At 39.0% G+C, this 23463-nt stretch overlaps 1 protein-coding gene across 1 annotated transcript in view; it reads right to left on the bottom strand.

Annotated features, from left to right (window-relative positions):
* The window catches only part of ME1 (malic enzyme 1), a 340941-nt gene that overhangs the window by 242271 nt on the left and 75207 nt on the right, over window positions 1-23463 (bottom strand). Inside the window, exon 3 of the mRNA XM_074948045.1 lies at window positions 18658-18807. Within this exon, the coding sequence (XP_074804146.1) occupies window positions 18658-18807 (150 nt within the window). The remainder of the gene's footprint in view (window positions 1-18657; window positions 18808-23463) is intronic.

Raw genomic sequence — 23463 nt, forward strand, 5'->3', positions numbered from 1 at the left:
TCGACCTAAACTCCTACTGTAGACCAGGGCTTAGGAATTTAAGTCCTATTGAAAGTCAACAGGACTTAAGTTCTTAAGTCACTTCTGAGACAAAGGGTCTTATATGTTTTTTGAAAAATTTACCTCAGGTGTTATAGGAGATTTGATTTTACATCATCATTATTTATTTATAATTTATATTGCAGTTGCACCTAAAAATCTCATTCATGGACCAGGACCCCATTTTGTGCCAGGCACTATTCATGCAATTTAATATACATTTACATTTCTACTTCAAGAGGCAAACTGGCTATAAAAATATGTAATAACCTATATAAATGCACTCCAATATTGTAAAATTAGACATAGAAATACAGTACTAGGAAGGACCTCCTGGGTCTTCAAGACCAATCCCCTGCTATTCCAGGCAACTCCATCATATAATCCTGTTCATACAGTTATCAAGCTCCATTTTAAAACTATTTAGGCTCTTTGCCCTCACTATTCTTATTGGGACGCTGTTCCAGAACCATGCTCCTCCGTTGGTTAGAACCCTCTTCTAATTTCCAGCCTAAATTTATTCATGGGCTGCTTATACCCACTTGCTCTTGTGCCAACCCACCTGGCATACCAGGTACCAGCTAATGCCAAGACCCAGGGCCTCACTGAATACTGACAAATGCATAGCTGGAAACCAGTCTGGCTTACAGGTGGGTTAGTATAGTTAAAACAGATATTAGTGTTATAATAATGTGTTTAATGTTAAGACTTTATAAAATGCTTGTAGGATGCTGCACGTATTAATCCTACTTATAATATCTGTATCCCATGGTATAAAGTTATATTGAGCGTTTGGATTGTAAACCTCTAATTGTGTAAGTCACCAAACAAGAAATGCATTACCGAAAAGTGCTCGTCCTGCACCCAAGATGGCCTATTGAAGGTAAACAAGGCACTGTGTAGCATAAAAGTTGATTGCATTCCTAACTACCTCCAGGAAGGGGAAACCTATTCATGAACTCATCCCATCAGCTTAGATTCTGGGTTGAGGGAGGATAAAAATTCTTGACAAAGAGAAACCAGGGTCTTTATGCTGTTTTGACACTGAGGGGCAAGGCTTCGTAAACATAAGCAAGAGATCCCAGTGCTGTTTTGCATGGGTCAGCCCTAAAGGACATATATAACTGCTTATTATAGAAGCTTATATTACCTTTTGAAATCTAAGACTGTAACTCATTTGTGTCTATATTTCCTATTTTAACCTTGTAAATAACTTATTTCTTTTCTTAGTTAATCAATTTTTAGTTAGTTTATTATAGGATTGGCTACAGGTGTTGTCTTGGGTTAGAGACGTGAATACATTTGACCTGGGTAAGTGACTTGTTCTTTGAGACTGGGAGTAACCTGAATATTATTGTGATTTTTGGTGTAAGGTAACCACCTACCACACAGTCCAGCTTGCTTGGGTAGACAGACTGGAATGCCCAAGGGGACTGTCTGTGACTCCATGGTAAGACTGTTATAGAGCTTTAGGAGTTCACACTTGTTACTGGGTTGCTAAAATCTAATTATAGAACATATAGCCAGTTTGGGATTTCCGCCCTGCTTTTTGACAGTCTGCCTTGAGGCTGGCACTCAAAGTAGTGAGCCACTCCAGACAGCACAACACCAACATTGCCTTTTAAGTTAAATACCTTCTACCTCCCTGGTGTTTATCCCTCCAATGTATTTATAAAGAGCAATTATATCCCTTCTCAGCCTTCGTTTTGCTCGGCAAAACAAGCCAAGCTCTTTCAGTCTCTGCTTGTAAGATAAGGTGCCCATTCCTCCATCATCCTAGAAGCCCTTTTTGGCACCTGTTCCAGTTTGAACCCACCTTCCTTGAATACGAATGAATCAGAATAGCACCCAGTATTCCAGAAGAGGTTTTACCAGTATAGCTGGCCAAAACTCAGGGTTTGGTTTGCCATAAGATGAAGTATTTCTGAATTTGCTGTTGTTCCAATTCGGAACAAAAGCAAATTTACAGAAATTTCTTAGTGCACCAGAGATCCTCGAAAATGTTGTTTCTCAAAATCTGAAATATAGTGTTCCTGAAATATGTGAAATTGACATTCTTGTTGGTTTCACAGCTCCAATTCATGCCAGGAGACTATCAATTTCACATAGTTGCTCTACCAGCAGGAAGCCTGCCAGCAACAGGAGCCCCAGCTCCCGCCAGGGCTCTCAGGTTGCTAGGCTCCCCTCTGAGCTGAGACTCTTGGGGCTTGCTCCAGGGCTCTTTCATGGAACTGGGCGTCTGGAAGTACTGGAAACACTTATGGGGCAGCCCTGCCCTGTAGTGTGTCCCAGGCTGAGGACCTCAGGGCTTCCACACTCACAGGACAGCTGGCTCCCCGGGCTGCCTACTTGGAAGTAGGTAAGAACCTTAGAAGCCCTAAAAAGCCCCCTTGAGCAGGGAGCTCAGCTGCCCTGAGAACCCCAGAACCAGTGGGTGCTCTATGAATTGGTAGGCACCTTGCAGCAGAGCAAGGAGACTAACAGCCCGAAGAGACCCAGTTTCAGCTGCCATTCTGGGTCTGGAAAGCTCCATGCAGGGCTCCAGAGCCTGGCAGACTCTCTGCTACCGGGCTGTCAGGCCTAGAACACCAGCAGGCTACCAATGGAAATCTGCCTCTGTTTTGGCAAAAGTTAAGTTAAATCTGCAATCGATTTGGCAATACATTTCACTTGAGCAAATCGGCAATTTCTGATTAAACTAAGTTTCATCTGAAAATTTCCAACCAGTTCTACTTACCAGTGCCTTGTACAATGGCATTAATACTTCCCTATTTCTACTCACCTGATACATACTAGGATTGCATTTGCTATAATCACAGCCACATCACACTGAGAACTCAGTCATACACCAGTGATAAGCTAAATCTTAGACTTTCCTTCCAAGCTTACCACTATATAATAAAAAGACAACTTTAAATTCCTACCCCAACAAATACTGAAACCTGTGTGTTAGAAATACTTTTTTGACTCAGATAAGAATCATGATTCCTCTTATGAGCAGAATGGTCCAAAGTAAACAAATGTCTGGATTTTCAGAAGCAAATACACCTGGGCTGCATATGTGTGACTCAATGTGTATATAGTTTGGGATAAAAAGTCCCCAAAGGCAGATACTATTGCCTAGGACTAGCAGAAAAACCCCCACCTTTTTACCAGATTCTGTGTAGATATGGATATATTCAATCTGTAAAGCCGAACAAAGGTATGAGGAAACACATCTGTCTTTTGGAATGAAATACTGCTTAGTGGGGTAAGGTTCAATTTTAAATGGAGATGGTCTTCTTCTGGCTCTGTAGGCTAATCTAATGCTTTATATCACTCAAATGGAAACTATTTGCTTGGATAGAGCCCTAAATGGAACAAATAAGTAGTGAGATTTCCTTAACTCTAAGGCTTCAGAGTAGCAGCCTTGTTAGTCTGTATTCGCAAAAAGAAAAGGAGTACTAGTGGCACCTTAGAGACTAGCAAATTTATTTGAGCATAAGCTTTCGTGAGCTACAGCTCACTTCATCGGATGCATTCAGTGGAAAATACAGTGAGGAGATTTATATACACACAGAACATGAAAAAATGGGTGTTATCATACACACAGTAAGGAGAGTGATAACTTAAGATGAGCTATTACCAGTAGGAGAGCGGGGGAGGGGAGGCGGGGGAGAAAACCTTTTGTAGTGATAATCAAGGTGGGCCATTTCCAGCAGTTTTTTTTTCATGTTCTGTGTGTATATAAATCTCCTCACTGTATTTTCCACTGAATGCATCCGATGAAGTGAGCTGTAGCTCACGAAAGCTTATGCTCAAATAAATTGGTTAGTCTCTAAGGTGCCACTAGTACTCCTTTTCTTTTTTCCTTAACTCTAAGGTATGCTTGAGGTAAACATTCAGGGGCCTCTCAAAGTCAATACAATGGTTTCTTTTCCTCTGTATTCTTAGGATTGGAACAGAATTCTTATTTCAAGTGATAAGATAAGAGAGAGAATTAGCCTTTGTCCCCTTGATTAAAAAAAATAAAAATAAAGTAGGAGTCCCACAAGACAGAGCCTTCAATTTATTCTACACATATCAGAGAACAGAGAGTCATCAAAACTAGAGCTTTCAGAGTGTGAAAATGAACAGGAACTTCCCTCAGAAACGTCATGACAATAAAAGACCTCTCTTTCTGCCAAGATGAAATCATAGAATCATATCAGACTAGTGCGTCTGTCAGTACCAGATCCTTTAGAGAAAGATGCAAGAAATCCCATATTGGACAGTCACAGAATAAACTGCTCACAGGCAAACTTCTATCCTAATATCCATCAATTCACTGTTGGCTTGTACCTCCAATTTCTTGTTCAGTCTCTTCTAATTATAACTTTCAATATTCGCATTCCATAAAAATGACACTCTTTATTAATCCTACTAAACTCTTGGTCTCTATAAAATCTTGAGGCAATGAGTACCAACAGGACAATTATGCAATTTAAGTATTTATTTTTATCTAGTTTAAATCTGATGCCATTCCATTTCATTGGAGGTTCCCTCCTTCTTGCCTTATTAGAAAAGGTACACAGGAGTGCCCCATTCACCTTCTCTATACCATTCATTATTTTTGTGTGTCTATCATGCCATACCTCTATACCAGATGCTCTCAAAGTTGGGGTGTGCCCCTCCCAGGGGGTGCAGAATATATTCTTGCGGGAGGGGCCGGAAAAGCTTTAGGAAAAAAACTTACTGCACACATTCAGAGCTCAGCGGCTGGACAGTAGCGGCTCCTGGCTGGGTGCCCAGCTCGGAAGGCAGCGCCACCACCACCAGCAGCAGAGAAGTAACAGTTGCCTTCAGAGCTGGGTGCCCGACCAGCAGCCGCTGCTCTCCACTCTGCCTTCAGAGCTGAGCAGTCAGAGACTGGTGGCTGCTAGCCAAGTGTTCAAAGGGGGGGGGGGGGAGCTAAACTACTACAGACACAAAGAAAGGGAGCATGACCAAATAAGTTTGAGAACCACTACTCTAAACTAAATAGTCCCAATCTTTTCATATTCTTTTCATTCAGAAGTTCCATGTCTTCCAATATTTCTGGAATCCAACTCTGAAGTCCTTCCATTTCTGCTTTAAACCTTTTTGAGATAGGGTGACTAGAACTGAACACTGTTTCAGGTGAGAGTGTGACAAAGTCATATAATAATATTTTCAGTCTTACTTCTGATACTGTTATTTATACATAAGTCTATGTTTTAGTCATGAGTATTTTTAGTAAAAGTCAAGGACAGGTAATAGGCAGTAAACAAAAAAAAAATCACAGCCCGTGACCTGTCCAAGACTTTTACTAAAAATACCTGTGACTAAAACTTGGGCAGGGGGACTGTGGGAGGAGGGAGCAGTCTTGGGGTGCCGCAGGTGCTGGTGGAGGTGGCCCAGGACCCCTGCTGGTGCTGCAGGGGGGGTAGAGGGTTGGCAGGGCTGGCAGGGGCTCCCTACCCGGCTCCGCATCTCTGCAGCTCCTAGGCGGTAGAGGGGCACAAGCGCCAGCTGCCACAGCTCCCACTGGCTGGGAACCACAGCCAATGGGAGCTGAGGGGCGGGGCCTGCGGGCGCGGGCAGCGCGGAGCCTCCCTCCCCCTCCACCACCTAGGAGCTGCAGGTCATGCCAGTGGGAGCCCCTCACCCTGAGGTAAGAGCCGCCCACACCGCCCAACCCCTTGCCCCTAACCCCCTCCCACATACCCAAACTGCTGCTGCTGGCCCAAGGGCTGCCCGGCTCAGGCAGCCCTGAGCCAGCACCAGCTGCTGCAGAAGTCACAGAGGTCATGGAAAGTCATGGAATCTGTGACTTCTGTGACCTCCACAACAGACTCGCAGCCTTATTTGTAGATCCTGGTATCGGGTATGCTTTTTTGACCATTGCTTCACATTAAGCAGAGTTTTTCACTAAGCTGTTCACAAGTTTTTTCCTCCAGTGGCTATAGTGATTTTAGAAGCCATTAATAGGCTCAGTAGTTCAGACTATGTGTAGTGCTTTGTATTTGTCAACAATGACTTTCATTTACCAGAATACTTCCAATTCACTTAAGCTTTCTTAAGTCGCTCTTTAGTTCCTCAGTATTTTTATTTGCAATTAAACTAAATAACTTTATATCATCTGCAAATTTTGCCACCTCTCTATTTACCTTTCTCAGATCAATTATTAATATATTGCACACAAATAGAGTAGGTTAATTGAAGGTTATTTAGGTTGCCAAAGTCAAGCCTTCAGAAATTATGAAATGCCAAATTAAAGGTTGCTCATGCAAACTTGTGTGTCCATCCACAACACGGAACGAAGCAGAGGTTCTGTGCGAAAAAATAGTACGATCATGTAATTAAAGACTTTATCATGACACATATACATAAAGTACGGAATTAAGGTTACACAGACAATCTTAAATCCAGCATTTCCTAATTTTTGAGTTCTTGTTTTTGCAATGTGAAGAATATCTTTATTATAGGATTCTTTTAATGTAATTTCTTATACTTTGTTTAAAAGAAAGAGGTAAAAACAAAATTAAGTACAACTGTAACAACCCCTAAGCCCCCAATCATGTACCATCATCAGGATTCAAACTGTGTATTTTCAGCACAGCAGCACACACTTCTACCACAGGAGCTACAGGATATTAGCTGTCAGCAGGCAAAGGCTGGACGGAGAGATGATGGGACAGTAGGGCCATATGTCAGGGGGACTGTGGTCCATGTGGGAGAACCCAGCCCAGCTTTCTCCCTTTGCTATTACAGATGCTCCAGCAGCTCCCGTGTGTTCCCTGTACAGTATGTGACACTGTTGCTGCTTTGGAAGGGTGAAGGCTGGACTCTTGTTCATGTTCAATTATTTTTGCATGCTGCCAAAATTTTCCTGAGTAATGAAAGTGAGAGAAGGGAAAAGGTAGTTTTAAAAAGGTTATAACTCAGCCAAGCCTGAATGCAATTTCCTGGGACAAATGAAAGACACAACTTAAGCCCCAGAGCTTTGTCTCTAACAAATTTCAATAGCCTGCTTCTAAAAAAAGTTTACTAGAATCGTTTATAATGGAGAGTATTAAGACCTAAATCGTTCACTACCAGCTCCCCCTATCATTAAAGAATACAAGTCCTACTATAAAGCTTTGAGGTACTGTTTGTTTTTAAGCCATGATAGTACTTTATTTCTTACCCCATGTAGTTTGCTTACACATTCTCCAAATGTAGTAGTACATGAAGATGGCGGAATACTTAAGTGATTGCAGCAGCACAAGGGTTACCTGATTCAAATAAAACCTCTTTTGGGTATATTTCTAATGGGATTGATTTGATATTAAAAAAGAGAAGAATTGACATTTTATGGGTAAGAAAGAGAGATCATTATACCTTTAAGAAATGCAGAAACAAAACCTTACTACAGAGTGCTAAAAAATTGACAAAGGAATTTTACCAGGTGGGAGGAAAGGTTATTGACTATGTAATCAAGAGATCTGGGTGTTGCCGAATAGAGCAAATGTGCAGCAGAGAAAAGCTGGTGTAGCTCTAAGGCAAGCATACTCCCAAAGAAATAAGAAAATACTTTAGATATGTTGGTCAAAATAGCTAACCAGATGTTAGGATGCAGAAGGAATGGGATAAGATTATAATGATTTAACATAAATCAATGGTATGGCTTCCTTTGGAATACTGTACATAGCTCTGATCCCCTCATCTCAAAAAGGATATTTCAGAACTAAAAGGGGGAGGTCAAAAAAGAGCAATGAAAATGATCAAAGGCCTGGAAAATCTCTTATATTAAAAAAATAATGAATGGCATAAAGGAGGTAGATTGGGAACTTCCATTCTACCTTTCCTATAACACAAGAACAAGGGGAGTTTCAATAACATTTAAAGGTGTAAAATTCAAAACCAATAAAAGGAAATATTTTTTCACATATGCGAACAAACTGAGGAGCTTGTTACCGCAGGATGTTGCTGAAACCAGGAATTTAACAAAATTCAGAGAGGGACTGAATATTTAAATGAATATGAAGAATATCCAGAGTCGTCATTATTAACAAACAAATATCAACAGATTTTGGAATGGATGTTAAACCTTGTGCTGATGGGCTTATGTCAATTTCTAACTATTAGAGATCAGAGATAAAACCTATATGGAGCAGATTATCCCACATCTTCCTACTGCAGATTTCTTACACCTTCCGCTAAAGGATTTGGTACTAATCACTGTCAGAGACAGGACAACTGGACTGGACAAACCTTGAGTGTGATCCAGTATAGAGTCATTCTCACTCTTTCTCTGGCCCAATTAATAGTTATTTTATACAAAGTGGAACGGCTTCAACAAGGGAGATTCAGAGAAACCTACATCAGAACATTCCATAGTCCAATGGTTAAGTCACTCACCTAAGAAGCAGGGGACACCTGTTCAAATCTCTTCTCATCACACTGAGGGGGGAATTGAACCGGAGTCTCCCACATCATGGGTAAGTTCCCTTAATACTGGGCTAAATGTTCTCCCCCAGCTATTTTGTGTGGAGCCAGGTGTGCTGGGAGTATACCTACAGGATTTGGCCCCACAAGAAAGCTAAGCAAGGGAACACCTACCTTCACCCGGTTTGAGGCTTGCACTGGGCTTAGGCATGAAATAAATGCCCAGATGCCTCACTGAGACAGCAGGGCACATGCCCAAAAAGCAGATACAAATAATAAACTGTCATATTTTTGCTATAAGAGAAAAGACTCTGTTATTCCTGAAAATAGACAGTCACTCATAACTGAAAAGACATGATTCCATCCTTTCTGAAGAGAGGAAGAGGCTATTCAAGGTGGGAAGGAGGTATGCTATCTTCGTTAAGAGTCAAATGGACCCAGAACTTCAAGAGTCTGGTCTTTAACGAGAAAAATAATGCTTATTTGTGTGTTAAAACAAGAGTTCATGGAGGGCCACAAGGGACCAAAAAAGACTTTCTTGGCCTTGATGATCCAACTGAGCCAACTTAAAAAATATCTGGTCCTTTGATAATCAGACAAACTATCCTCAGAGCTTGTCTACAAAAACACTTAGTTTAAGAGTTAATGCCTCTCAGCAGGGTCCTTGCAGACAAGTTAGTTTGCAGAAGGCTAGTGTGGGGTCAATTCACACCCCAGTTTGCTGTGAACTAAGAGTTCATGTAGACAAGACATCAGTCTCTGAAGAGATGTGTATCAGGAAGACATCCAATAAATTAACAAATGGAAAATTTATGCTGAAAAAAAATCATACAAATCTTATTAGGGTGTTGAATAGTCTCCAAAGTCATGTGGTGAAAGCCCTATTACAGCTGGTTACACCCACCCAAGAACTGTATCTGCACCCCTGCGCGAACGCATGCACAAACACACGCATACACACACACTGCAGGGAACGATCTTGTATTGGCAGGCAGATGAACTGAAATGTCTGCCTCCAACTTCAAGATTCTATTAATTCTGTTAATGCAAGACAATCACTGCTCTCTGGCCTGATATAGTTTTCTTGGGAACTGTAAAACCATCTTGAATTCAACAGTCACCCCTTTCTAGTGAACAATGAATATGTCAATGAAAGCAGACTTGCAGCACTATCTTACAACATAAAAATCTGACCTATCCTCAGAAGCTAAATGTAGATTGCTTCCTTGCAAATATTAGAACTAAGGGACCAATTTCCAAACTTCTAGGCACCTTTATCCATACTAAGGGACCTTGATGCTGAAATAAACAAAATAAGTACATATGCCCCCAAAATGGATATTTTCAAAAATCAAGCCCAGAAACTTTAACAAAACACATTTGGTATGCTGCCATAGCACTAGGAAAATAAACATTAAGATCTGAAATAGACACAATACATTAAATAGTTCACAATACATGAAACTATCAATTTTGAAATGGACTCTCCCTCAGACCTGTGGGTCTTTGTTAATACAGGAGTTGAGAGAATGCTTGACATTCAAGTTGGGAAGGAATATTTTCCCTGCAAGGACCAAAACATGAGGACAAGGCCAGTGCCAAGGCACATTAGTTCACATAAAAAGATAACTTTTTAGGTAAAATCTTCTGATGACAAGTAAGATCTTGTAATTATGGAAGATTTGGTTCTATATAAAACAACATGCAGAAGAAACAGGAATTGAAAGGTAAGGCTGACATACCTTCCTTTTTAATGGCTTTCAGAGTAACAGCCGTGTTAGTCTGTATTCGCAAAAAGAAAAGGAGGACTTGTGACACCTTAGAGACTAACCAATTTATTTGAGCATAAGCTTTCGTGAGCTAAAGCTTATGCTCAAATAAATTGGTTAGTCTCTAAGGTGCCACAATTCCCCCTTTTCTTTCTTCCTTTTTAATGAGATTCGGGACATGCTTCAAGACATGTGACTGCAACTAACTGCGCTTTTTCTTTTTTAATGGTTCCCAGTCAATGTGATGGCACATGACTCCAACAGCGAGGAATTTCAGAAGCAATTTGATGAACAGGAATGTGACGCTGTTTAATACCTACCAGGATTTAATTTTGTGATTCTGTTTGAAATTGCTTTTCCTTTTAGAGATAGAAACACATAGTTATCCAACATTTAAACAGTTTCTAAAGTCTTAACTATAACAATATTTGACAGTTTTTCTCCATTCTCCACATGTTGAGTTTACACATAAACCCAAAAGACCTGTGTGTTCCACACACTGTGCAGTAAAGTTATTTTTGGATTCTTAATGGGAATTTCCATTGAACCTTACCACTTTTATACTTGATGGATGAATAAAGCAGCAGAATGAACTGTTATTTTATTAGAGTTTTTTAAAATTCATTTATAGCAAAAGATAACTTCTGCTGGTTGTTAAGTAGTAGTAAGTGTAATATGCATGTTTTTGTTCAAATAAGCTATTTTTGATGTTAGGACTTTCTTTTAAGATAGTAAAAAAAAATTCACGAAAAATATTTTCACAATTCAAATTCTGAGGTAATGCTTCTGAAAGAGGATATGCTGATCATTGCAACTAAAATCCTAACTCCATTACATTCCTAACTTCTTAACTGTATTCATATCTTATTTTAAGTACCTGGACATAGCATCTGGAAAGTAACTGAGGACCATGGGTTTGAAAGCTGACATTTGTTCACATTCATTCAGCTTTATGTCCCAGTAGTGGTTATTAGTTGATGCCACCAGTACCCATAACAGATTCTGGATTATCCTCATAGCAAAATAGTATGTTTCAGAAACCAGCAGCATCAACTAGTAACCACTACTGGGACATAAAGCTGAATGAACGCATACTCTTTGTTTGCATGTTAAATCTTCAGAGTAACCATCATAATTTAAGGTTTTTAAGGCCTGGCTTGACAAAGCCTTGGCTGGAATGATTTAGTTGGTGTTGATCCTGCTTTGAGCACAGGATTGGATTGGACTAGATGACCGCCTGAAGTCTCTTCCAACCCTAATATTCTATGATTCTATGAATAATAAAGTTAGAACCCTTAACTCAAAATTTTACGAACAAATGTCAGCTTTCAAACCAATGGTCCAGTTACTTTCCAGATGGTCTCCTTGAGATTAAATATTTTTCATGGTCAGGCGATAGTCTCCATGCAATATTTCACAAAGACTGCTTTATGAGTTATTATTTGTTGTCAATTAGATGCCACTTAAAAACCTAATTACTGAAAAACATCAAAAGTATAGATAGGTCAAATCTCTTTCTTAATTAATTCTACCCTCTAAGGCTATCTAACTACCTATCTCAGGGTTTGACAGTGCACTTAAACTCCCTATTAAATATGACCCTGATTCTGAAAACTCTTCTGGACAAGCAGGCCCTAGCTCACTAGAGTCCCACTAAAGGCAATGTGTGTATATAAAGCCCTCACTTGAGCAGGGAACCTACTTGTCTGCATTGCTGCACAGACTCAAGCTCAAAATATATGTATTTTTTCATATGTTATTAAAGCTGAATTTGCCATAATAAAAAAGAACCTTGCAGACATTTCAATACAAATGAATGTGAAATATGATGTACAGCACAACCAGACCGTCATGCTTATCCTTTCTTGGTTTACATAATCCAATCTGATTATTTACCATAATCGTGACTATTTTATTATATTCCTCTTCAGAATAAAGTGTAAGTGGTCTTTTATATTCTGTTAGCCTTCCTCAGTAAATTTATACCATATATTTAATTATACTTTATTATACTTTGCAAAAATACAGGTTCTAAATACATTTTCTATTTAATCCAGATTTCCTCCTGCATGCCAAATTCATTAGAGTTTACTATTATATGTATTACAGTAATGCTTAAAGGGCTCAACTGAGAACAAGGTCTGTGACACTTCCCGGGGGGTATCCAGGGTTGTGAGGCACCTCAGTGCCATCTGCCCTTAGTGAGAGGAAGCCTTGTCTGTGCCTGCCGTGGGTCCGCTCTCTGATTTCATGAGCCACGGGCAATACAAGCAACTCCCCTCTGTGTCTACACAGACCCTGCTCTCTCTCCACCGGTTAGCGACAGGTGTACTCCAGCCCTGGTCAGGCTTGACAAAGCCCTGGCTGGGATGATTTAATTGGGGATTGGTCCTGCTTTGAGCAGGGGGTTGGACTAGATGACCTCCTGAGGTCCCTTCCAACCCTGATATTCTATGAGCCCCACCACCTCTAAGCGTCTCCCTGTAGTGTCCAGCACCTGTTCCACTCCCAGTATTCAAGGATTCACTGCTTCCAAAGCAGTACCCCCCAGCTTATCAGTTTCACCTCAGATCACCATTCTCTTGCAATTTCCCTTTCTTGGGCTTCTGCTACCTTCTTTCATTCCTCTGTTTCCAAGCTTTTGCATGTCTGCTAACATCTCCGTTTCCTGGTGTTTCTTTGCTTCCAGCTCCTTTTCTCAGGCTCTCATCTCTATTTCCAGCTTTTGGATCTCTACTCTGGCCAGTTCTAACTGCATGGGTCTCTCTCTGGAACCTGTGCCGGGCTGGTTTCCTAAGCCCACCACACCCCTCCCCTTGACTTCAGGTACCTTTGATGGATCAGTCAGTTCTCCCTGATGCTCATCATATTCCATGAGTAAAGCTCTTAACCCCTCTGCATGTTTTACTGTTGTTTCCAAGCCATGGTCAGCACACAGTTTTTCCAGCTGCAGTTTGGTATGTTTAGCATATGTCTCCAGGTTACTCATTTTGTCCATTCTTTGTTCTTCTCCCCTTATCCAAAATAAACGAATGGAAAATAACAAAGCATAATCTTTTTCTATACTTGTTCCCAACCTTCTTACTTTTGAATCTCTTAGTATTATATGATCTGGTATATCTGTTCCTGGAGCGTGAGCTTTGGTTAACCAGCAAACAGGGTATAGATCCTTCCGGCTACGTGACTGTGATGCTTCCCAGTACCCAGTGCTTTGAGACACCTCACTACCACCTGCTCTTAATGTGAGGAAGCCTTGTCTGTGGCAGCTTTGGGTCAGCTCCCCGACTCCATCAGCCACGGGCAACACAAGCACTACCCTCTAGGTCTACGCTCCCACCCCTGAGACCTCAGAGCATCTCCTTGGAGTGTCTAGCCCCTGTTCCACTGGAAACTCCTAGTATGCACAGATTTGCTGCTTCCAAAGAAGCAGTACACCCCAGCTTAGTAGTTTAACCTCAGATAACCGCTCCATGTTTATACTGAAAACAAGTAAAAGTTCAACAAAGTAGAGAGACTCAAGTGATAGCAAGTAGAAGATTTGGAAACAAATGGTTACATGTAAAATGCATTATAGAACCTAGACTTACTTAGATATTTTCAGTAATGGATCAGTAACTGGTTAAAAGATAGGAAACAAATGGTAGGAATAAATGGTCAGTTTTCACAATAGAGAGAGGTAAACAGCAGAGCCCCACAACAATATGTACTGGGACCTGTGCTGTTCCACATATTCATGAATGATCTGGAAAAGGGAGTGAACAATCAAGTGACAAAGTTCACAGATGATGCAGAATTATTCAGGATAGTTAAGTCCAAAGCTGACTGCAAAGAGTTAACAAAACTGGGTGACTGGGAAACAAAATAATACATGAAATTCAATATGGATAAGTACAAAGTAATGCACATTGGGGGGAAAAAATCTCAACTACACACATATAATGATTGGTCCTAAATTAGGGGCTCCTACTCAAGAAAGGTCTTAGAGCTACCATGGATAATTCTCTGAAAACTTCCACTCCATGCACAGCAGTGGTCAAAAAGGCTACCAGAATGTTAGGAAGCATTAGGAAAGGGATAGAAAATAAAACAGAAAACATCTAATGCAGGGGTGGCCACCTGTGACTCCGGAGCCACATGCAGCTCTTCAGAAGTTAATAAAAGAGGAAGGATCACGAAGTGCAGTACTTCATCTATAGTCACTAGTCTCTCAAAGTGGATATTGTTTATTGCCATATGTTTTGGGGACTGAGGTGAATGTTGAAGCCAGCCAAAACTGATTTTGGAAAACAAGTGGACAGTGGTTAGATTCTTTGGCTCTAAAGTGGGAGAGCTTTTGGGAGAACAAAGGAAACCTGTTCTTTTCTTTGATACCCCATCCTGGCAGATGAACATTTCTGTGGTTATAAGACATACCTATTCTTCTGGAACATTGAAAGATAAACATGCTGGTAGGAGATGTCAGAGACAAATAACTTTCCAGCTTGCTTAACCATATTGTTTACCATACTAAGGTATCTGCAATACCATCATTTTACATTTAGCTACATTTAGAATAGTCAATAGTTGTGGTATTTCAGTTATGACAGTGTGGCACCTGTAAATGTTTTTTTTTTTCAGTTGACCCAGCATGTTTATGTGTGTGCGTACGCAGCAGTATTCTGCATATACAATGTAGATTTATAGTGCAGTCATAGATATATGCACTTTTAAAAGTCTCAGCTTGTCACACCTCACTTTGAAGGACATCTTGATATGAATACATCCATTGACAATACTGTGGACAGGGCATCTATTATGTGATACTGTAATAAGCCAGTGGCTCACAATTGGCTTGTAACTCAGAAGTTCAGCAGTGTAAACTGTATACTCAATTTACAAGGCACTCTCTCTGTCTCTGTGTGTGGCCTGCCATACAGAGTTCCTTCAGCCGCTGACATTTAATTTCTTTATTGTCAATAAAATAATGATTAAAAAAAAAAACTTCTCTGGTTACAACCTGCCCCAGTTCTCCATAAAAATCACGTGAACTCTCTCCGCCTCCCCCCATGAAACTAATCTTGTTTCATGAAACAACAGGGTCATCTCACAAAAGAAAACAACTATCTCCCTACAGACTAAAGTCCTGCTAGATTTGAGTAGAGATTAGAGTGTTAAACCAGAAAAGCATTCATAGGTACCTGTCAAACAAGGTATCCTTTTCACTTGGAAATTAACTATTAGTTTAATAATAGCCAGTCCCTACTTTGTAACTTTTGTAGTTCAGAAGAAGAAATGCCAATTGATTCAGGAGAAAGTACTTATTATCCCCATAGTGTGATCTGACAATTTTTAGTAGTACTAAACAACAAATCAAAATTAAATACGTTCACTATCCACATACCAGTTTAATAACCTTTGTGTTTTCAAAAACTCTGATGAACAAAATACACAAGAAACACAAGAAAGTAAAGTGATGGAAATTTATCCTTGTTTTATACCTGCAGTTGTTTATATTGCTGTCATTTGCTGGGTCTATAAAATTCAGTTAATTACTCCAACACAATAAATCATCGTCGTCATCATCATCAAGGCAAATCCCAATGGGAAGCTTCCTTGCAGATCAAGTGCTACATAGATCGATCTCTAGCTAGGTCCTTAAGACAGTCTGGCTGGATGTTCAGTCTAGGTCCATCACTGGCAATCTTATTGCGCCACCAAGGCATTTGGTGACCTCATGCTCCCTGAGGGAGTAGTGAAATTTCTTGGGAAACACACTTCATAATTAATTCATCTTCCATCTTAATAACATATATCTGCTGCCTAAACCAAAACAGACTGATGGTGGTGGTGCTATGTTTTGCTACAAGTGTCCTCATTGCTGATCTTGTCTTGGCACTTAATATGGAGCAGCTGACAATGAGGACTGAAAAAGTCAGTCCACAGCTCCTCAGCCTTCCCTAGCCCCAATGTTTCACTGACATATGTTAAAGCTGGTATAACTGTGGACCTGCAGATATGCAGCTTCACAGAAAGCTTGATATCACGACATCTCCACAGAGGCCACTGAAGACCTCCAAACATGGTGGTGGCTGCTGTTATATAAGCATCCACATCTTTCAAACATTGTTCAGCACTTAGCTTTGTCCTGATTGATAACCAAAGCAATGTGCGTTGCATCTTACCCAGCCAGATGAGCCATCAGCTGCAGCACTTCACCCAACTGTGCCAACAAGGCAATGTCACTGGCCTATTCAAAGTCTCAAAGCAAAATGGTGTTCAGCTCGATCCCACCAACAGCTGCCTCTTTAATGCTTAACCACCCAACACAATAAATACTACATGATATATTAATTGCTGTCACTATGTCCTTCCTTTGATAAAAGGCCTTTACGACTGGCTAATGTGTTGTGCCTTTTTAAAATTAAACATAGGGAAAACAGGAATTAAACAGTATATGAGATACAGTGCAAAGATCCATAACGCTTTATGATCCTATTGAATTAACATTACCAAACATGCCAGAGATAGTTGCATAGTGGACACTTGGAAAAGTTTCCATTTAGCAGCATGACAATGGCATTTCAGCATTTCTGATCATATATACCTGAAACAAATGATACTAAAGAATAACTCTGTATATGGCCATGCATTTACTAGTGTTGGATTAATCTTAAAATTCAACAGTATTTTTATGTTAGGAGTATGGGAAAAACTCAGGCCATATCTGCCAGTGATATGCTGCCAAAGTTTTACCCAGGCAGCTCTTCAAAAGTTCACAACGTAAGATATTTTCTCTCCACCTCCCCCCACCAATCCTAAATTGGTATCTTGAAGAGTGGAGTGATGTCAGATTGAGGAATAGGGTTTCAGGCTCTTCAAAGTCTGGGGTGGAGCTGGGTGGGCAAGTTTATGCTGGTCAGAGACAGGGGGCAGGCTGCCCAGTTATCTTTTCATTCATGACCTCCAGGCTCAATTACTGCAACACACACCTAAAAATAAAGCCCTCTCCTCACCACAAAGACTCCGCTGCAAAAAAAGAAAAATGGAGCCCAGCTGATTTCTTCTTTAACCCCTCGCATTTGGCTTATACTGTTGTCTTCAAGGCTTTGATCAGAAAGGCTGGATCTGCTAATAGGGAACTCACATACAGCTCAAAACAAAATCAAATTTTCTAAAGCACAGTTTTACATTCTGTTCACTCTAGGCAAAGCCCCAGAACAGCAATTCAAATTACTCCTGCCAGGAGCACTTGTGATCAGGGATGCTGGAACAATTTGTACAGTGGGGGTACTGAAACCCTTTGAACCAAACTGTAAACTCTATATATGGTGGAAACCACTTCAAGCCAGGGGGTGCAGGAGCACCCCCAGCACCTGTGCTTGTGATCACAGCAAGGAAGGATGGATGTGTGTGGACCACTTGTGGAACTGCTAACCCTCAGCAGACCTGTGGAGAACTAACTCCATGGATTTGGTGGAAAGAGAGGAGCACAAAAGTAACATCCTACTTCTCCCTTTCTCCCCTTCCCTCCACCTTCTGCCAAGTGTCAGTGCAGGTAAAATAAAGGAGCCTGAAATTATCCTATAAAGAATGTAAGTTCTGGGATCAGATCTTCAGCTCTTATAAATTAGCATAGCTCCACTGACTTCAGTAGAGTTACACTGATTTACACCAGCAGATAATTTGGCCCTTTAGGTTGAAATGTTAAAAAGTTAATCTTTTTGAATAGTAACATTTTAATTATGTGGCTGAAGCCCTCCTCAAATGCTGGTTTATAATGTCAGAAAGAGACAGGCAGGCCTCATAAATACTGATGTATCGAGTGATAGTACTTTGATAACCTAAAAAGGAAACTAAAAAAACAAAACAAAACAAAAAAAACACAGTTGGCAGAAAAACTGAAGTGTATTTAAGGGGCTGCCTGATATGACAGATAGTCTTTCCTATCTAAAAAGTTTTATATATGCTGCATCTTCACACATTATTGTTCAAAATAAAAATTCATTCCAGAAAGAAAATGAGAAAATGCTACAAACATTTAGAACACATTCCTGAATTTTTTTCCTCTCTCTCTCTGTATGTATATATGGGGGTGGTGGATGCACGCGCATATTCTAAGGCCGATGCTCCTCAAACTGCTAAACTAAATTTGGATTAGGGTCAATTCATCCTTTTGCTGACATGTAACAAATGCCATTGTGCCTGTAGGAAAGCCCATTTAGACTTAGTAAGATTATAAAATTCATCTATGTTTTAACATACTGAAACAACAGTTTATCTTTGCAATGCAAGACAAATTACAGTTTAATTTAGACTAAAAATGTAGTTAATATTGTTTGAATTATCTCCGTTATTCCAGTTTTGGGTTACACTCAACTATGTTTAAAAAAAAAATCCTACAGAAAGCTGCCAAGAAGGGAAAAAAAGATACAATTACGTTTATTTGAAGTATAAACTTACATACCTTGGCCTCCGAAATGCTAAACCATATTGTTGGCAAGCCAGACCCACAGTGGGAGTATAAACAATGGGCATGAACCTTTCAATGTTAGACGTCAGCACTTTATAGAAAAGCTTTTCATTTCGATCCTGAAGACCCATTAACAGAATGTATCTGTGGAGAATTAAATATAATTAGACAGGTATCCAAGTGAACATTTAAAATAGTTAAAAAATAAAATAGATATGTAGAGAATTAATTAAAGCTCTGTTTGTTCCAGACAAAGTTTCTCTCTGGTCCAGGGTACTTAAATTTAACCATATCTTAGTAGCACTAATGCTTCAGTTCTAAAGGATAACAAACTTGAGCCAGACAGTAGACAGAAGCTGAAAATGTTGCAAAGGTGACAGTTGACATGCTCAGGAAGGGAGCTAATTTCTGTCAGACATAAAGTGCTACATTTGCATTAAAATAGCAACATGGGTCCAATTTAAACCTTAATCCATACATGCCAAATGTTGCATTTTGAGTGGGATATCATAAATTTGCTGGAGGGGGTAATTAAAGTTTCATTTTTCTACTCTGGACCACTAAGAAATTTCTCCCAATCCAATGAGAATGTTAGTTTTTCCATACCTCTCTACTAATAGATTTCAATACTGTCACACATACAAAACACCTGATCCTGCAGTCCTCCTTGGCTCCTGCTGAATCCCACAAAAGTACTTTATCTCCTTATGAAATCAATGGTAGCTCTGAATTTGAGAGCTTTGAAGAATCAGTTTAAATTAGTATAGCAAAAGGAAAGAATGAGATTCCATATTGAACTCATCTTTATTTGCTCACCTATTGTAAGAAACACACACAATAAATTAAATTATCACTGCTCCAGGATCCCAACAGAGAACCTTATCTGAAGTGAAGCATAAAAGGGTGATTTAAAGATTGAGGATCAGATCCTCAGCTGGTATAAACTGGTGTAACTCCATAGCTGTAAGCTACACAAGTTTACATCAGCTTAGGATATGACCCAGGATTTTCAACCTTAACATTGAATCTTTGTGGGTTTAACATTGACCTCACTATATTCACTTAGTTTATGTAGAGTGAACTTTTTATTAACTTTTTCTTAGAAAATACTAAAAACAAACTTAGTTTAAATTAAAAACCCAAATGTAAGAAGATATATTTACCTATTTCACAATGAATAAGACATTATTTGTAGTCAAGAACTTTAAAATGCACATTGTGCAAATATTTTTAGATATTAGCTACAGCACACATTTAACTAAAAGAGAAAGGGGGGAGAAAGTGTGTGTGTGTGTACATTTAAATATTTCCCTTCAAAGTTGTTGTGGCTCATGTAAATATATATTTATGGATATTTTGTTTACAGTGGTGGTTTTTTGTTTTTAATATCTTAGTAATGCTTTGCATAAAACTTGTCTTCAACAAAACAGCAGCAAAGATTTGACCTTGCTCCTACCTATCCCATTCACCTTAATGAAACACAATCCCCCATCCTTCCCAATTCACTTCAATAAAGTGAATGTCAAAATCCACTTGGGACTACTTAAATGCTAACTTTAAGCACTGAGAATTTCTTCCTGTCCCATTTCATTTTAAAAAAAATAATTAATTGATCAATTGGAGGGGGGAAGCCATTTTAATGAAATATTAAAGTTGCATAGTTAAAACTAAGAGTCAGGAAACTCAAAAACTTAAGCTTTCTGACATCAACATTTTGTACATCCTGTATATTTTATTTCATATATTTACCAGAATAAACCAAAATATATTAAGATTCCTATTTAACAAGAATAGAAAACAGTCCACATGTGCAACATTGCTGCATTAACGTTGGTAAACAAATCTTAATTTTGTATATGCTAACTTTTGTTGTTGTTGTTGCTATTTTAAAGTATTCACCCTTAACCTGTCCAATGGAAAGAGTGGGCTGGGAGTTCCAACGTAATAAATTCAAGTGATGACATGACTGGGGAAGAAAAGCAATGCTGCTTCTTTTGAATTTTTTTAAATTTTGTAATGTCAAGGGCACTCAGGGCCTCAGATGGGCATTTCTTTATTTTGAAATTGAAATAATTAAATAAAAAACATGAGAGCAATATGAATAGCATCATAATGAAGTGCCATAAATCACTTTTTAAAATATGAATAAACAATTCTATATCAAATATTAAGAAAGTTAATTTTATACATTTATTCCTTTCTCCTACAACTATTTTCAAAAATACTTATCATACGTGTATTATTAAGTGTCTATACCTACCATCTTTTAACATCCACTGCTCTGTTTGTATTTAGCATATATCATTATACTCTTTTGAATTCCAAACGAGTTTTCTTTACAAAGTAAATCAGCATATTTTTAATTTATATGATTGTCCTACCATCTACTCCAAAATACTGATCCATTCATAATCCTCAACTCTGACTTATATATCAGGTTTACTGAGGTGAATTTTTGGAGATATGTATTTCATTTCCACAGGATCTTGAAAAGTGACAGGTGGAGAACTTGTTATGAATAATCTGGGTTGGTTGATGCCAGAGTGCTCAGGCATGCATGGAAGCTAGATGACTGAACCAGTCTCTGATTCTGAACACTTCCCCATATTTCTTTTTATTACCACTTTCTTTGAAATCAGTTGCTGTTATTTAAAACCCCAAATGATCTTTTCATTCTCCAATCTTATTATTCAGAGCAGTCCTGTTTTCCAAATTCTGTAAAGTGATCTTTTGGAGAAGGAATTTAAAACTGCTGGAAGACTTTTGAATTGGGGCACTTTAAACAAAGCAACTGTGTACTACTTGCAACATTTTATAAATATATAATTGTTCCATTTTGGTTTATACCTCAATTTAAATTACAATTTCTGACATTCAATTGGAAAAAAATGCTGTTTTACGTAGCAGGTTTTTATAAGCAAGGTGTCCTAAAGTGCTTACAAAGGTAATAATAGCACAATACCTATAGTCAAACATTACAGATAGTATGTGCTTAGCAACAGCTCAAATGAGCTTTAGATCTTATAACATGTTGATATTTTGAGAAATGCAATTTTGATCAGGATGATGCCTGTATCTAATACAACAGGATTTGAAATATAGCATTAGATTGACTGAATGTTTCACTAAAATTATAATTCACACAACATGGTGAAAAGCAGATACTCTAAAATGCTAACCTGAACTGAGTGCATTTGATTGTACAAAACACACCACCACCACCACCCCTGTCACAAAAGGGTTTGTGGGGAGGTTTTTTTGCTATCAACTAAAAGAGGACCCAAGTATTTACTACATGGCCCAGACAGAAAACTCAAGAAGAAATGGCTTGTACAATGCTGTAGGTCTTGTAGCTAAATTATGTTATCAGATTTGTAGAGTGAAATCTTGGTCCCACTGAAGTCTATGGTAAACATTAACATTGGAGCCAAGACCTTGCCTGTGGAATGCATCACTAAATCTCTTGAAAAATGTTACAGTGCATGACTTGTTGCTGCAGGTGTTGCAGAATTAGAGAAAGAATATCAAAATGTCAGACAGAGCAAAATACACTCCATTTCCTAATAAGGGCCCAAGAAAACAAAGCAGTCTAATAGCATGCAATGGGTGGTATAAAGCCTATAAAAACACGTGCATACACATGCAAAGTGTATTTTTCAAGACACATGGTAATGCCCGGTATGTATCGAAATTGGAATTTAAATTAGCCTGTATGTATTTAACTATACTTATTAGGGGCCAGGTTAAGGAGTCCTGAATAAAGATCACAAGAAAAGGAGGTAGGAAATGAGAACCAAGAATTGGAAAGAGTGAGGCTGCAGGGATTGTGAACTGCCTTTTCAGAGAAAATCATTGTGTTCTGCTCTAATTGAGCCACAATACTCACTTCATTTTCAGAATCTAAGGTTGTCACTTTTTTCCCTTGGCCATAAGACACCTAAGAACTCAAATACTACTTTGTTGTTATGAAGGGAATTTAGCTACAACCGTAATGAGCAGAGTACAAGAACCAATTTATTTTATACAGTTTTGAGACTGATTATACGGGTTACATTTTCACAGAAGTATATTAATAAATATCAATTACAAAATATTATTCCAGGTAAGACATTCAACAAAACCTCTTCATGCAAAATGACCTGATTGCACTTTTTCTCAAAACTGTTAATGTACTCCTATAACTAAAACATGTAACCAAGGTAACATGAGTCTTCAGAAAAAGAAAACCCAGAAAAGAAACACGAGGGAATCAGGGATACAGAGGAACACACACATGAACACCTGGCACTCATTTCACTTGTGAATAGATGAAGGGCAACTAGAAATGTGATAAGAAAAAGAATGAAAGATCAAATTACTATCAGAAGACATAGAAATAGGTTTCAAAATTAAATTACAGAAGAATTATATTTCATCATTAACTTCTTGCCTGATTTCAATGTACCAGATAAAACATACAAACATACTCTGTGCTGTATCACTTACTCAGCATATGAAATTTTGGCCTTTCAAAGCATAGCACTTCAACATTCAAAGTCAGCAGCAAACGGCTTAAACCACAAAAAACAATATTCACATAATATTGCAGCCACACCACCTTGCGCTGTGAATTCATTACATCTTATACCATAAGCAGGTCAGGCCAGGCCGGTAACAAGATGGGAGTCCTCCAAGGAATGTCTGTGTTAGGTGCTGCCAGATTTGGCATTGATGAGTTAGCAGATGACTGATAATTCAGTAGACATTACACTTCTATTTAAGGTATTTACATGACCCCACACTTAAGAGTATCTCAGTATC

This window comes from Natator depressus, chromosome 3 (assembly GCF_965152275.1).
Source record: "Natator depressus isolate rNatDep1 chromosome 3, rNatDep2.hap1, whole genome shotgun sequence".
Taxonomy (NCBI): domain Eukaryota; kingdom Metazoa; phylum Chordata; order Testudines; family Cheloniidae; genus Natator; species Natator depressus.